General features: G+C 36.3%; 1 protein-coding gene across 10 annotated transcripts in view; it reads right to left on the reverse strand.

Moving 5' to 3' along the window:
- TANC2 (tetratricopeptide repeat, ankyrin repeat and coiled-coil containing 2) overlaps nt 1-17,218 on the reverse strand; it is a 375,358-nt gene that overhangs the window by 133,518 nt on the left and 224,622 nt on the right. For all 10 annotated transcript variants that reach the window (XM_023553793.2, XM_023553790.2, XM_023553792.2 and 7 more), the window contains one exon: nt 11,668-11,793. In XM_023553793.2, coding sequence (XP_023409561.1) covers nt 11,668-11,793 — 126 coding nt within the window. The remainder of the gene's footprint in view (nt 1-11,667; nt 11,794-17,218) is intronic.

The raw sequence follows: 17,218 nt of genomic DNA on the forward strand, positions 1-17,218 counted from the left end.
TTCTATATTTAACTTTTTGAAGAACCACCAAACTGTTTTCCACAGCAGCTGCACCATTTTACAATTCCACCAACAATGGATGAGTTCCAATTTCTCCACATCCTCATTAACACTCATTATTTTCCATTTTTTTTTATAACAGCCAGCCTAGTCGGGGTGAAGTGGTATCTCATTGTGGTTTTGATTTGCATTTCCCTAATGACTAATGGGAGCTCTGGTGGCGTAGTGGTTAAGAGCTCGGCTGCTAACCAAAAAAGGTCAGCAGTTCAAATCCATTGGCTGCTCCTTGGAAACCCTATGGGGCAGTTCTACTCTGTCCTATAGGGTTGCTATGAGTTGGAATTGGCTGGACAGCACACAACAACAAATCATTAATGACGGTGACTGTCTTTTCATGCGTTTATTGGCCATTTGTGTATCTTCTTTGATGAAATGTCTATTCAAGTCCTTTTTTGATTGGATTGTTTTTACTTTTAAGTTGTAGGAGTTCTTTATATATTCTGGATATGAAACTCTTATCAGATATATAGTTTCCCCAAATTTTCTCCCAATCAGTATGCTGTCTTTTCACTTTGTTAATAAAGTCCATTGATGAAAAAAAGTTTTTAATTTTGATGAGGTCCCACTGATCTATTCTGCCTTTTGTTGCTTTTTGCTGTTATATCTAAGATTCTCTTGTTAAAAAATAGGTCCCAAAGCATTCCCCTTATGTTTTCTTCTAGAGGTTTTACGCTTTTAGTTCTTACATTTTGGTCTTTGATCGATTTTGATTTAGTTTTCATATAGGGTGTGAGGTATTGGCCCAGGTTCATTCCTTTGTTTGTGGACATCCAGTTGTCCCAGTACCATTTATTGAAGACACTATTCCTTCCCTATTAACTAAACTTGGTATCTTTGTAAAAAATCAATTGACCATAGATACATGAGTTTATTTCTGGACTCTCAATTCCAATCCATTGCTTTATATGTCTATCCTTGTACCAGCACTGGACTTTTTTTTTTTTTTTTTAGGTCTTTTATATCTATTCAAAATCGAAAATATAATCATTACCACTTTATTTTTAATGGAAGAAGTAGCCAATTGTTCCAATATCTCACTAATTCTAGCATCTTGGAGAAAAATAATTACTTTCACTATTTTATCAATCATTCAATTTATACCAAGGTATCTGGTGTAGCCCGTCAGAACTTTCTGTTTTTTTTTTTTTTTATTAACTTTTATTAAGCTTCAAGTGAACGTTTACAAATCAAGTCAGTCTGTCACATATAAGTTTATATACATCTTACTCCGTACTCCCACTTGCTCTCCCCCTAATGAGTCTGCCCTTCCAGTCTCTCCTTTTGTGACAATTTTGCCAGCTTCCAACTCTCTCTATCCTCCCATCCCCCCTCCAGACAGGAGATGCCAACACAGTCTCAAGGGTCCACCTGATATAATTAGCTCACTCTTCATCAGCATCTCTCTTCTACCCACTGTCCAGTCCCTTTCATGTCTGATGAGTTGTCTCCGGGGATGGTTCCTGTCCTGTGCCAACAGAAGGTTTGGGGACCATGACCGCCGGGATTCCTCTAGTCTCAGTCAGACCATTAAGTTTGGTCTTTTTATGAGAATTTGGGGTCTGCATCCCACTGATCTCCTGCTCCCTCAGGGGTTCTCTATTGTGCCCCCTGTCAGGGCAGTCATCGATTGTGGCCGGGCACCAACTAGTTCTTCTGGACTCAGGATGATGTAATTCTCTGGTTCATGTGGCCCTTTCTGTCTCTGTTTCATTTTTTAAATTTTATTTTTTCTGTTGTTGTTTTTGAGAATATACACAGCAAAACATACACGAATTCAACAGTTTCTGTCATGTACAATTAATTCAGTGACATTGATTACATTCTTCGAGTCGTGCAACCATTCTCTCCTCCTCTCTGAGTTGTTCTTCCTCCATTAACATAAACTCACTGCCCCCTAAGGTTCCTATCCTCCAAGTTGCCTTTGTCAATTTGATTTTCTATAGCTAGTTCTTAAAATAGCATACTACTCAATGCAGACATTTTTTACTATTTAACTAATCTACTTTTTTTTTTTTTTCACTATTTGGTTTCAAGAAGGCTTCAGGGGATATTTTTGGTTTAAGTTTCAAAGATTATCTCAGGGCAATAGTTGCAGGGATCCATCTAGCCTCCACGGCTCCAGAAAGTCTGGAGTCCATGAGAATTTATAATCCATTTCCCTCCTTTTGATCAGGATTCTTCTACAAAATCTTTGATCAAAACGTTCAGTAATGCAGTAATGGTAGCCAGGCACCATCCACTTCTTCTTTTTTTTTTTTCTCCATGGCAAAGCAGGCAGTTGTTCGTGGAGGCAATTAGCCACACGTTCCATTTCCTTTTCCTATTCCTGACTCTCCTTCTTCCTCTGTTGTTCCAGGCAAATAGAGACCAATTGTTGTGTGTTGGATGGTGCTTGTAAGCTTTTAAGACTGGTGGAACAGAAGCACTAAACAGTTATTAGGCCAGTTAGCTTGGATGTCCCATGAAACCATGACCCTAAACCTCCAAACTAAGGAACCAAATTCCATGAGGTGTTTGGCGGTATCTAAGCAGCCTCAGAAGCTATTCTTTTTTGTTGTTGTTGTTGACTTGTAACAGGCTGTTCTGATTACTGTAACTTTATAGTACGTTCTGAAACCAGGAAGAGTTTTTCAAGGCTGCTTTGGCTATTTGGGGTCAAGATTCTCTGTTTCTAATTTTGTCACTAGAATCACCCATAGGGTTACTACTGAATCGGAATTGACTTGACAGCAATTTTTTTTTTTTTTTTTTTAAGGAACATCTAACCACAGGTATACAGCATGGTGGGTTATGTGCTCAGGCATACCAATGAAGGACACAAATTTAGAAATCCAAGAAATTTAATGAAATCCAAGTAGAATAAACCCAAAGAGATCTACACTGAGACACATTGTAACCAAACTCTTGAAAACCAAAGAAAAAGAGAATCCTAAAAGCAGCAAGAAAGAAGCAAATTATCATGTACAAGGGATTCTCAATAAGATTAACTGCCAATTTTTCATCAGAAACCCAGAGGCCAGAAGAAAATGGAATGACATATTTAAAGTACTAAAAGTATAGAGCTGTAAACCAAGAATTCTATATCCAGCAAAACTGTCTTTCAAGAATGAGGATGAAATGAAGACATTCTCAGTGCAGAAAGGTCACGAAGACTACACCTGCACTACAAGAAATACTATAGGAAGTCCTCTTCAGTAAAAGAGGATATATACACCTCATGGGGCTGCTGTAAGACCATGATAATGTGAAGTTATTAGTATGAAACCTGACACACAGTAAATGCTCAATAAATGCTAGTAATTACCATTCTCAAAACACAAATACAGGTTGCTGTAGTCCTGTCCTCATTTTCCCATTTTTGATGACCAACTCTGTTCAAGTCTTTTCACTTTACATGTTTCTTAATCACTTTTAGAAATCTTAGCAGCATCATGGACTTTCCAACACCTCCAAATTTCCATGCCATCTATTGTCTACCCCTGCTGTTTCTTCTTCTACAGACTGATAAGCTAATTAAAATATGAACTGTCAAGACATGTCTATTTCTTTCCCTTACTCCACCTTGATTAGAGATTTGCTATCTCCTCTTACCTCTTTTTAAGTACTTTAAAATTACTGATGCCAAAGTAATTTCTTTCAGTTAGAACCCTTTTACCTCTGGGTTCTAGATATGTTTCACATTAGAATTCAACTTTTTTTTCTTATCTTGAGTGCAATCTTATTTCTCTGTTTCTTCTTTCTACCCATGGCTCTTTCCAGTTATTCACTCTACTTGTCTCCCCTGTTATGGTTCCATTAACACAGGTAAAAACACCACGAGCTGCTATCAGTAACTCCATGTGGAAAAAGGTTTTACTATACAATTTATTGTGTTAGTTCTCAATTGGCATGGAAGTGATTTTAGTATCTGTTTTTGAATAAAGTAAAATCCATTAAGCATTGCTAGGTGGCGCTTTCTCATACATTATCTTACTATCTCTGCTCCTTTAGTTCTTGCCTATTACATATTCTGTATCACTCTCTATCTGGCAGTGTCCCTTAAAAAAAAAAAAAACTTTTATCTTTTCTTAAGTATCAACAGAGTTAATTTTAAAGTTAATAACAAACAATAACTTGTCTTTCCTAAAACTGCTTTTTTATTTTTCCAGTTTCTGTTCCTGCTCACTAACTGAACAGGGATGATAGTAATGATTGACTCTAAGACAGAGAAATGCTATGATCTGAACTGCATTTTAGAAAGATTAATCTGGCAGTCAGTCATTAGGCTGATCAGCACATGGAAGAACCAAAGGAGGGAGACAAGCTAATTAACAGTATTGAGACTAGAGAACATGGAAAGAATGTGAGGGGCTCCGTGACAGTAGATTCTTCTGGGCTTGGTAACTGGATATAAGAGAGAATGAAAATGGGAATTCAAAGCTAATGACAAGATTTAAAGTCTGAACGAATCATAAACAGTACAAAAGACCCACATATTTTCCATTCTTATCTCTTTTTATTAGGGATTAGTTAATAATATTTGTTGGACCAGTGAAGACCCTCCTGACTGTCGTTACTGAAACCTGTACCAATGATTATTAAGAAAAACAATTTAAAATGTAGAATCATGGTGATTGGCAGTTTTCAGCCAATCTGTGAAAAGGTGAAGCTTTCTATGATTTTACCCATTTGTAATATTAACATATACTGATGATTCTGTAACGCTTCCCCAGACTTGGACAGATATGGCTCTGGTAGCATGCTTGTCTGTTTTTCTACTTTTGCCTAATCTGTAATAATTCCTTGGACTTGGGCAGACATAGCTTTGGCAACATGCTTATCCATTTCCCACTTTTGCCCCTTTGAACATATTCTGAATAAAACTTTTTTTCTTGTTTAAAAAAAAAAAGATTTAAAGTCTGAGAGAGAGGAAAACTGAGGTGCTATCCATGAAAATAGGAAGACAGGCAGGAGCCAGTTTGGGCTAATGTACTTGATAGGTGGTGTCCTCTCTGACCATAGCCCCTGCTGAACAGCCATAGGCAATTATTTTTTACATGCAACTCTGTTTCTCGTCCCCAGCAACCCAGAGTATTGAATATCTACAATAAGCCACTATATTGCTATTATATTACATATTACTTTTTATAATATATTCTCTATAACTTAGCATAGTATAGTGGCTAAGAGCATTGGTTCTAAAGTCCAGATGCCAGATATGATTGAGTCCTGGCTCTTCTAATTACTAGATATGTGACCTTAAGAAGTTCTTAAGGTCTCTACTTCCTTACTACCACTACTTACATTACGAGTTGTGAGGATTAAATAAGAACATGTTTAAGGCTCTGAGGAATGTGCCCATAAAGAATAAGAGCTCCAATAAATGTAAGCTATCATTTTTTTTATGTTTAGAAGTTTCCCATTCTCAACATTTCTCTTAGTGTTTTACGAAGTCCACTGTACTCTATTAATGTGCAGATAAAAAACGAGAAAGGCTTATTTTGCTCTGAAAGATCATACTTTGAATTTTCCTGACTTGCATATTAAACTTCGGCTTTCTCACAGTGGTCTTGTAGAAAAATATATGTTGAAAAAAATCTTCTGGAGTCATTGCTGAGTGGAATTTTCAGGACAGGAACAAAGATCTTTGGAAAACAGTAAAAAAAAATATGGAAAGCCCAACTCCCTCAAAGGTTGCCACTGTTTATATGCTACCTTAATTTAATACCTTAAAATGTAAGAAACATAAAAAAGCAGTAAAGCTTTTAAAATATGAAACATTTGATAAAGAATAATTAAATAACTATGTCATCTTTTTTTTTGAGTTTTGTGCTCTCAGACTGTTGACCCTGAAGTTGAGACACAATATTAATTTTTACAGGGGTATCAAAACTAAGTATTTTAATTACTTGAAATTTAAGATTAAACATTTTAAAATGAACTCTCAATGATGGAATAGCTATGGCCTTACATAAGAAATTCTCCAACTCTATAATTTTATTAGTATCCGGGGAAATTATTTCATAAAAATCTTTTATATACTACAAGATTGGAAAGCTTAGATGACTTTAATGAGTTTAAAAATGTTTTGCAAAGTCTTATCTAAGTAAATTGATTGGCATTATAATTATTTTTAGTAGATTTAGCCACTTTGGGGGAAAACAATGATAAAAAGATTAACTGGAAAGCTGATTCTTTAAATCTAATCTAGATCAAAACATCAAAATGGCTTAATGATTTATTTTTCTTTACTACACTATGGCATTCAAAAATATTTTTAGTAATTTATTCTTGCAGAGCTATTTGTTAGAATTTTCTTTCATGTTACTCCACACTCTCTAAGTAGTGTGTTATTTAATTTAAGAGGTCAATATGTGCCTGTTAGCAGGCTATGTGCTTTATAGACTCATCTCTTTCTCAAAGGTTACTTCTCCCTTTACTACTGATCTTGTAAGGGAACTGTGTTGTGTATTTGGTACTGTTTGGGTTTCAAACTTTAAGATGGAATTTATTAAATAAGGTTAGTATATAAAAACCAGATCCATGCACCTAACTGAACCTACTTCAACAATTAGTGATTTTGTAAAAATAATCATAGCCAGACTACCCCAAAAAGCGTATTTTCTAGCAGACATTTGAAAACACAGACTTTTCAAATTTTAGGGTTCTTTGAATCAGAAATGACTCAATGGTAACAGGTTTTGTTTTTTGTGCAAAAAGAGCTGGCTGGGGATGAGGGGAAAACAGTCATACAACTAAACATACAACCTGTCTACCTAATATTTATATATGGGCTTTTATGTTCATGTAACCTTATGTCTGGATTTTGAATTTACCTAAGAAGAAAGAAATTTAATCTTACTTGTAAAAATAAAATAATGAACAATGAGATGGAAGAGACTGATGGAAAGATTCCCTTGTAAATGTGAGAGACAGCCAGGTTATGATCAAGATGACTAAGCAGCCTTAGGGATGTGTGACTCAGTAGGCTAATGCAAGAGTATTTAGCTTCATGACATCTTAGTCATCTAACAAGGGACTCATTGGTTTGGAATTTAATGTAAATTCCATCCTGAAGTTTGATAAAAACCAAAAAATCAAAGCCACTTCCATTGAGTCGATTCTGACTCACAGTGATCCCATAAACAAACAAACAAACAAACAAAAACCCATTTCAGGCCGAATCAATTCCGGCTCATGGCAACCCTATAAAAAAATAAGACAGAGTAAAATTGCTCCATAGGGTTTCCAAGGTTGTAAATCTCTGCAGAATCTGACTGCCACATCTTTCTCTTGTGGAGCAGCTGTTGGGTTCAAAGTATCTACTTTTCAGGTAGCAGCCGAGTGCTAAACTATGGTTCCATCAAGGCTCCTTCTGGAAAAGTAAAGAACTCACAAATAGTGTGAAACACTGCTTTTATTTGATAAAAATTCAATTCATTGAGTTGATAAAGCCAAGTAAACTGTGGCAGGGCAAATTTAACATAAATTCTGCCAATGAGCCAGATTATCATTTGCCCATACACCCTCCAACCTATTACCTATTAAAACAGCTATTAACTAAACCTGATGGTTGTGAATGGCACTTTACATAATGGGATTTAGTAAAAGTCCTAAGGAAACCAACCTATATTGAGAAATGAAGATTTAATTAGTAATGTATAATCTCTTCAAGCAGAACAGCGTGATTATAATTTAACACCAGGCAGGTTAGGGTCTTATTACAAATAATTTCTTTTTAATTTACCTAAGTAGCTACTATTCAAAGTCACTGTGCCATGTTCTGCTTTGTGTATTTTAACTCCCACTGGTTCCTTTTATACATTCCCTTGTAAGGTTTATAACATTTATCAATAAAGAACAACTATCTCTTCTTTCCTTTTAACAGGCGGCAAACGTAGCTTCTGTTTTTCTCTGTGGAATAAGAGATTTCATTAAGATGGACAGATAGAGTACGAGGTTTCATGTGGATTATTTCTAGTTTAGCTCCATATTAACATAATGAAGATTAAAAAATATGGACACCAAAATAATTTTAAAAACTGAAGTTAAAACTTTAATAGGATTTCAAATTAATATCTGTCAAAGGACACTGGGCTTTGGGACTAACCTACTTGTGGTAGGCTGGCCAGCTATACTCCGCACTAGCAGACAACCTTCTCTAACTATTTTACCATCAGAGCTCAAGCTCTTGGATGGCTGACAGCTAGGAATCCACTAGCTTGCTGTAATGGGATCCTGGGCAGTGTACTTATGTGACCTTCTCCCCACTGTTGGATTGGATCTCTGGAAACATCAATTTCAGTAGAACAGTTGTTCAAAACAGCTGTCTTGAAAAGTCAAGAAAGAGACTTTTTACTAGTGAAGCAAAGAAGCAAATGTTAATGTCAATACCCTCCTTGAAAAGTCCAAACTCTAGCTTAGCAACTTCTGCTCCAGCAGTCCATGAAACACCAGTATGCTCAAACAATTGCAGTTACTACTAAGGCAACTACTAGTAAATGAGCTATGGCTGTACTCTTAAACCACGTTCTCATTAACAACTTAGAACCAATACTCAAACTACAGTTTTCTACATTTCCATAAACAGACTGTATGGTCTTTGAAGGCACAGAACTTACCTTTAATTACAATGGTATTCCTGTGAATCAGTGGTTCTTAAAATGTGGTCTGGGGGACTCCCGGGAATTATCAAAACACTTTCAGGTGTGAAGTCAAATTATTGTCATAATATTAGGAAATTATTTGCTTTTTTTCATTCTCATTCTTTCACAATGATACAGTGAAATTTTCTAGAACCTACATGATGTTAACATGTAATGGGTCTATTACTGTTTTTTAAATGTAAAATAAATATTTTTAAACAATTTCTCTGTTTTAATTTCTAACATTGTAAATATCAATAAATACAACCCATATAATCAAAAGCTTTTTGGAATCCTGAATAATTTTTTAAGTGTATAAAGGGGTCCTGGGACCAAAAATTTGAGAACCGCTACACCGCTGTGAGTCGGAATCGACTCGATGGCAATGGGTTAAGCAGAATATGCAAGACTCTGTTTGTATGAAGCTCTCTATAAATGCTTACCACCTCAAATGCTCTTTAGACATTGCCCAATGGGATGTTATTTCACAATTTCAATCAGCTGTCCAGTAAACTTAGTATACTACAGCTTACATGACTATTAACTGCCATCTCTGAAGACCTCGGATCATTTAAAATCAGAATAGTGATTAGAAAAACTGTTTCATAGGACTTGTTTGAAGGAATGCTTTAAAGTGTAGTAAGATATACCTCTAATACAAAAAGATATATTTTGATGCATACTAAAAAAATGGTATTCAATCGCTTTATTGCTTTTTTGGGGGTAAGTTATACTACTTCGACCATAACCAAAAGAGAAAAAGATGTAAAATTGAAATATGATACAATTTGTATGCTTCTTTAAATAATATCAGAAACTATGATGTGACTTTTTAAAAAAAATACGCTGGGAAAACAATCTGATTTGGTTTCTACAATAATATGTAATGTTTTAGATATAATAATCACAAATTATAGAGGGTTGGCAAGCAGCTCTATAGAACATATGGAAAGTCTGTTCAAGTTTGCTTTCTTTTATTGTTAATGCATTTTAAGTCACATCATAAGTCATATAATTCATTTGTACCCTGTAATTGAGATAAAATATTACTTTTTGAGGGATGATTTTTATCCAGGGCTCTAAAGTTATAAATTAAAATATGCTAATTTTTTTTTAATTTTAGAAGGTCAAAATTCTGCTAAGCAAACACCTGGTCTCTTATGGATCAATGCAGCCACCTGCATGGCATGCTTTAACCCATTTAGACTGCTAAAAGGAAAGCTCTTCAAAAATAAAGATAATTTCAAGGAACAGAAACATTAATATTGAAGCACCTTTGTCAATGAACAAACTATCTCCAAGGGATATGAAATTAGTATTTTTAGGAATGCATTATTCAGGCAGAGAGTTTCCTAAAATTTAGATATGCTTTGGAAAAAATCTCTGAATGCACTTTTGTTGTTTTACTGAATGTTTAGGCTGAAGCTCAACACAAAGGACAAGATCTTTGTTATATTCTAGATCCAGCAGAAATCCGTGTGTAAACATAAGCTCACCAGAATGCATTTGTCAAAGCCCTTCTAAATATTTAGATACTAGAAGCAGACATGTGCCACTATGTATCAACAGAACCCAAGACGAAGGGCGCTCAAAATTACACAGCTGAAATCTGTCAATTAATTTTGTTTTCTATGTAGCATAACATCCATGATTCAATGGCTAGCAAAGCAGAGAATATAATCAACAATGTGTTTTTAGTAATGAGATGCAAGGTGATGCTAATGTGGCAGATTCTCAGCCTAATCCATACGTATCAGTAGCTGCGCCTCGTCTTCTTTATTACGGCTACGTGTCTTCATTTTGGAACAAATCGTGTATTTGGTCTTTTGACTAAATCTATTCAGGATTTAGATATAATCACTCCACTAGCACTGGTGTTTGACATAACTCCATTTTCTGGGCTGGAAATACACAGATGCATATATTAAGTAAATATATATATGGCAAACTGAAGAAATGGCAAGCAGGATAGACGGAACTGTGAACTAAAACAATGACTGAGACCATCAACTCACTAGTTGATGGGAGGTATGGTAATTATACAATCAATTATTTTATGTTCCTAGTTGCTTGGTCATCACTGAAAAACTGTCAATATAGTGACTTCTAGAATGGACAGCAGGCATGTGTGAATCCCCTCCTGTGGGAGTTATGAATGTGGCACTATATTGCCTAGAGTAGGGCATGGGAGAAGAGGGGAAGAGGACAGAAAAGAACAGATGAAAGGAATCTGTAATATAAAATAAAAAACGCACTTGATGTAGCACAGCTATGGATTGCTAGACACAAGAGAAGGCAGACTATCTGTCAATGGTATCAGAGATAGTTTGGTTCACTTTAAACAAACATGAGATGTAAGCTGAGATACCAGTAACAGGCTCCTCAACTAGCCTGTGGTTGAAACAAAATAAAAATATTTGAAAAGATCAGGTTTTGCTTCTAGAATCATGTAGCATGCCATAAAGAGAGTAAAAAAGTTCCTGAGCAGGAAAAGGATTAGTTGTTTGGATGTTGCTAGGACAAGACTAGAAGCACTGTCTGAAACGCCAACAAAGTAAGAGTACTGTATATCTGAGAACTGGCCACTAGAATGAAAATGAAAGAAGTTCTCTAATTAAAAACATAATTATCAGCACAAAAGTCACTGAAGTTGGTCTACAATCACTGCTGAAACCCAAGATCTTGGGTTATTTCCCTATCACCATCAGCCCCTTGCTTGCTTTCAGAATTTCAAGGAATAAATGCTCCCAACTATTACAATGCCTTTCTGTAAGTACAATTTATTTGTGTTTATCTTTTTCTCCTAGATTCAGCCAAAAGAAATTGGTTACATGATAAAACGGATCATCTTACTTCTTAATCAAGGCTTAAATAATGTAAAAGTTGGAAACAAAGGGAACTTTTTCCCTGTTGCCCGTTTCCATTTGTCTCTGTGCATTGCTAAAGCCCTCCAGTGATTCTAAAAGCCTCCCATGATGCTAACCTCTTAAATCCTGTTGTGTACGAGCACCGCCCATGCTCTGTCTTGGCATTCGAAGAGAAGTTCTCAAAGGTGTGTGTCTCTGCTCATCCAGGTAAGCAAGGTCTTCCAAGTGGGCAGAGCTGGTGGCTGACAAGACAGAAGAGTTTAGTTAGAACATGTAAGTTTAGAAAACTTCTTCCAGTTAGTGTGTCTCCCAAACTTTGGGATCAGATACTCCAGCAGATACATTTTAACAAGAGTTTGCTAAACTCAAAATCATCATCAGTGTCTAGAACATGTGCCAGGGAAACATGTCAAGAGCTGTCTTTGGCTCCTTCACCACTATCAAAAGCCTGAGCTCACAGGGAGCATTAGCAACAAGTGGGCAAACACATTATTCAAGCTCTCTTTAGAGAGGAAGTAGGTATTCAACAAAAATTTAGTCATTTTATATTAACATGGGTGACACGTTTGGACCTGACGACACAAATTATTAGTTGTTGATTCTTTGGGGTCACAAATCCCACTTGTAAAACAAGATACAAATATCCTTAGTGGACAAATATTTTCCAAATTATATTGGACTGTGAGAAAAACATGAAAGCTCTATTTGCAACATTTTCCATTCATGGTAAAGAGTGAAATATAAAAACATTCTGAGAACATTTATATACATGTTAGATTTATAACATAACCAAACCCATTGCTGTCAAGTCGATTCTGCTCATAGCGACCCTATAGGTCAGGCTATAAATCTTCACAGAAGCAGACTTTCTCTCTTGGAGTGGCTGGTGGGTTCAAACTGCTGACCTTTTGGTTAGCAGCCAAGTGCTAGCCAAGTGCTAACTGGCTGCTAACTGAAAGGTTGGCAGTTCGAATCCACCAGCCGCTCCTTGGAAACCCTATGGGGCAGCAGTTCTATTCAGTCCTACAGGGTCACAATGAGTTGGAATCGACTTGATGGCAACGGGCTTTTTTTTTCTGATATGTATGTAAAGAGGGGAAACATGGGTACCTGAGACACTGGACAGAAAACTGCAAAATAGCATTTAGGGAATTGCTAATGCCCATAAACTTAAAAAACATGTTTTTTTTTTTTTTTGGGTTGCTCTCTGAATATAGTCACATAATAAAGGCTTTCTATTGCATCTGTAAATCCTCCACTAAACCAGCCACAAAAGAAAGAGAGAATGGCAGAAGATAGGGTGACTCAGGCCTTTTACCTGATAGTAAGGGACCGAACCAATAAAGAAGGTGCAGGGAATCTAATGAATATCTCCATTTGGTGGTCTCCAAGAATGACTATGGCAAATTGAATTACTGGCTCCAATTCTTTACCCCTTCTTGTATCCATGTTCTCTGTCACCTGTCTTTGCAGTTCTCCCATTAGAACTGCATCCATTCCACTTTGCAGTTACTCCCACTGGAGGTGGAGTATACTTCCTCGCCCTTGACTTTGGGTTCAGCCACTTGATTTGCTTTGACCAATGTGGTGTATTAGTAGACCTGATTCAAAGAGAGGTTTAAAATGTGCTTGTGTACTTGGGTGTGTGTTTTTTACTTCTGAATACAGATTTCAATTAAATAATAATTTCATAATCCATTTTACTTTGTGTTAAAAAATATATTTTGGCAAACAGCTTTTGTCACAGGTTTAGTTTCACATGTTCAACTTCTTACATTCAATGAACAGCTACTGGCAGCTTTTATAAAATACAAATGTTTAATGTGAACTTAACAAGTTATATTAAACGAATCTTTACCATAAAAAGTTTCTAGGAAAATGAACGTCACTTTTTTCAATCTCTTTATTTCACAGAATCAAGAAATGCATAAATACATTTTGAAATGAGTTCATTTCCCAATTTCAGACAGGTGATGCTAGAAGAAAAAGACAAATGCTGCCATCACCAAGCTGGATGAATAGTTCATTCCTTCACAAATCCAAGTATTCACAGGCTATCTAAACTAAAGAAAAGCAGAAAAATCCGATATCAAGCACAATACTTTTGGAGTCAATTCAGGGCTTAGACAAATCTATGATCAGTGAGTGGGAGACTACTGCTTTAATCTGGGACTAAAATTACAGTGGTGTTATCAGAGTCTATTAAAGCATTCATTCTTTTTCTTGTTTTAATAATTAGTATCTTTTTTGTTGGTCTCTGAATCTGTCACTATTTTGTCAAATAATCCCAAATCATTTTCTACTGCCCTTTTTTTTTTTTTTTTAAATTAAATCATTGTCTTCAGTTCTACTTTCAGTTTCTCTCATCACTTTCAAAATTCTTGCCCATTCAAATACATTATTTACAGGCATATGAGACAAATACTGGAAAGATGAGCCATGGACCTGAAACTCTATTAGCTGTTGCCCTTTATTCTAATAGTTGCACCTCATTGCATTCTTCCTCGTAGTCAGTTGAATCTTTTCCATTTGCAAAGCCATTTTCTAGTAAAAAGTCTTTGGCATACCGTGTCAAACTTATCTTACCCTTTGTCAAAACTTTGGTCAGGCTGTACCTTCTCTGCTTCCCTGATGGATCACCAGTCAGAACTAATTGCTTCTCCCCTTTAGCAACAACACACATACATAGCTATTTAGAACTTGTGTTACTCAGCTAGTTGCTTACATGTCTGTTTATCCTCATTTAGATTATAGGAAGGAACCCTGGTGGTGCGGTGGTTAAAGTGCTCAGCTGCTAACCAAAAGGTCTGCGGTCCAAACCACCAGCTGCTCCGTGGAAGAAAGTTGTGGCAGTCTGCTTCTGTAAAGATTATACCCTTGTAAACCGTATGGGGCAGTTCTACTCCGTCCTATAGGGTTGCTATGAGTTGGAATCAACTTGAGGGCACTGGGTTTGGTTTTTTGGATGAGTAGATTGTAGAAAGTTCCTTGAGAGCAAAAAGGCAAGGACTGATTCGTCTTTGATTACCTTATCCCTTCAGAGTAAATCAGAGTGTCTTGCACAAAACATTCAATGTAGAACTCAATTCCAGACTGCTCCTGTTGTGTGTCAGGGAGCTGACTCCCATTCATAGCAACCCCAAGTGACAAAGCAGAATTGCCCCACAAGGTATTCTTGGCTGTAATCTTTACAGAAGCAGATTGCCAGGTCTTTCTTTCATGGAGCTGCTACATGGGTTCGAACCACCAACCTTTTGGTTAGCAGCTCAGTGCTTCATTATTGTATCACTAAACCAAAAAAACCAAAACCAAACCCAGTGCTGTCGAGTTGATTCTGACTCATACTGATCCTACAGGACAGAGGAGAACTGCCCCATAGAGTTTTCAAGGAGCGCCTGGCAGATCTGAACTGCCTACCCTTTGGTTAGCAGCCGTAGCACTTAACCACTACACCACCAGAGTTTCCATTGTATCACTAAAATCCTGAATTCCAGACTAGTCCTACTTAAAATGAGTAATCTGTCTGGCTCTATCCTAATCCTCCTCATTGTTCTAAACTTTCTTAATGCATAACAGACATCACTGTAGTAATATGTATCTCTAAGGATGTTCACATTATCCTCCTGCAGGTACTACTGACCTCTTACCTTTTTTCATAGCACATATCACCTAACATACTATAAAATTTACTTATTTGTATTTTATTTTCCCCAGCTAGAATGTAAGCTCTACCAGAGTGGGAATCTTTGTTTTATTTATTGATGACTTTCAAGTCCTTTGAACACTGCCTGGCACATATGAGATGCTCAGTAAGTACTTATCTACTGACTGAATACTTGTTATTTATGCATATAATTTGTGTTTTGGCTACATTTAAACAATCATCAAATAAATTAGCTTTTGATTTACTGGGTTATTTGAAAGCTGAAGATGAAAGAGGTAGCAATCTCAAACGACGTCTTGTACATCACCATCCTGTAAAATCACCAACGACAGCTCTACAGGGACATACATATTTCCACCTCATAGAGCTACTCCTTCTGTAATATTGTGCTGGCGTTATTTTTTGAGATAATTCTACCAAGTTAAATTAATGCCATAATTTAATGAACACTTTCCAGTTACAAATGTAAGAGATAATTAGGTGAATGGAAGTGAACTGAAGAAAGAGTAAAAACAAATCTAAAATAAAAATGTTTATGTAAAAAGACAAAGCTTTAAAAAGTAAATCCACAAAATCTGTCATTAAAAAGCTCTGTTTTCAGATGAGGGAGATTTTATCAGATTGGTACACCTGAGGACTGCTCACTTTTGGAGCATTTAAGTGGCATACTTTTATGAAGTTAAGATAATCTCTTTACACCTCAGTGGGCAGACGAAAATCAAGCAGACTGATAATGGTACAAAACAGTCCGAAGACAACTCTATACTGAGTTTGGAAACAAGTCTGAATTGTTTCTTCTTAAGTCAGTTGCCACTAATGTAAAGAGATTATAGTAGCACAACTGTCATTCTGGCTGACCTGAGCAGGGAGCCAAAAGTGACACTTTATGCTTGCTAAGCCTGGGCAAGAAGGCACTCTTCTGTCCTTACTCTTCCCTTGATACAGACATAAAAATCAACATTCTGACTGATGAAAAGCCCATTTTTCATTTTTGTAAAATCCTCATTACAGTTTCTGGTTGGATTCATTTAAATGCCCCAGGATTTCCATTTTGCATTTACCTGATTCTTAAGATCCTTCTCCTAGGAAAACGTGCAGCTCCAAACATTAACAAGTAGATGGTGAGAGTTTATATTTTAACTGGCTGCTGTTGTTTTGTATGTTTCCCCATAGACCCCTCATTCTCACACAAAGCACTGACGACAGCTGTTTCAAGCAAACATTTCCTGCTTCCCACATCCCTCCAATTCACTGCCAATCTCATTTTAATACATCAAGGATGACCATAGACAGCCTATTCTCTCAGAATTTCTGCCATACCACCGCAAGTCCACAGGGTCTTCTACTTCCTTTCAACACACCAGGTTTAAAAATAAATATGCAACAGTGATTTACATTTTGAAAACAATAAAACACATCTGTTTATTTTTTCATATTTTAGTTTTTAATTTAAAGGCTTACAGACATCTACATTTATATTCAGAAAGCTGAGCTACTCTAGGAAAAACACAAGCCTTACTGCTGTAGACTGCCAAAACTTATCCTTATTCATTTCATTATTCCATTTAAAAGTTCTGATGTATTCAGTAAACAGTACTATCCTCATATGTGGTATGTGGAGCTTTTAACTGGTACATCTCACTAGAGAATTTATTTGCATCTTTGTTTCTCAAACTATACAGCTGAATGAATCTATTGGGCCAATATGTTTATACTTAGATTAACAAAGCTCTATTTTAATAGTTAATAAATATATATGATTTACTTAAAAAATTCCATTACATATATTTTTTTCCATTTATTTTGTAGGTAGGAAACCCTGGTGGTGTAGTGGTTAAGTGCTACGGCTAACCATAAGGGTTGGCAGTTCGAATCTGCCAAGCACTCCTTGGAAACTCTATGGGGCAGTTCTACTCTATCCTATAGGGTCGCTATGAATCAGCATGGACTCGACGGCACTGGGTTTGGTTTTGGTATGTTGTAGGTGAGGTAAAAGCTCAGAA

Source organism: Loxodonta africana, chromosome 18 (genome assembly GCF_030014295.1).
Source record: "Loxodonta africana isolate mLoxAfr1 chromosome 18, mLoxAfr1.hap2, whole genome shotgun sequence".
Classification (NCBI taxonomy): domain Eukaryota; kingdom Metazoa; phylum Chordata; class Mammalia; order Proboscidea; family Elephantidae; genus Loxodonta; species Loxodonta africana.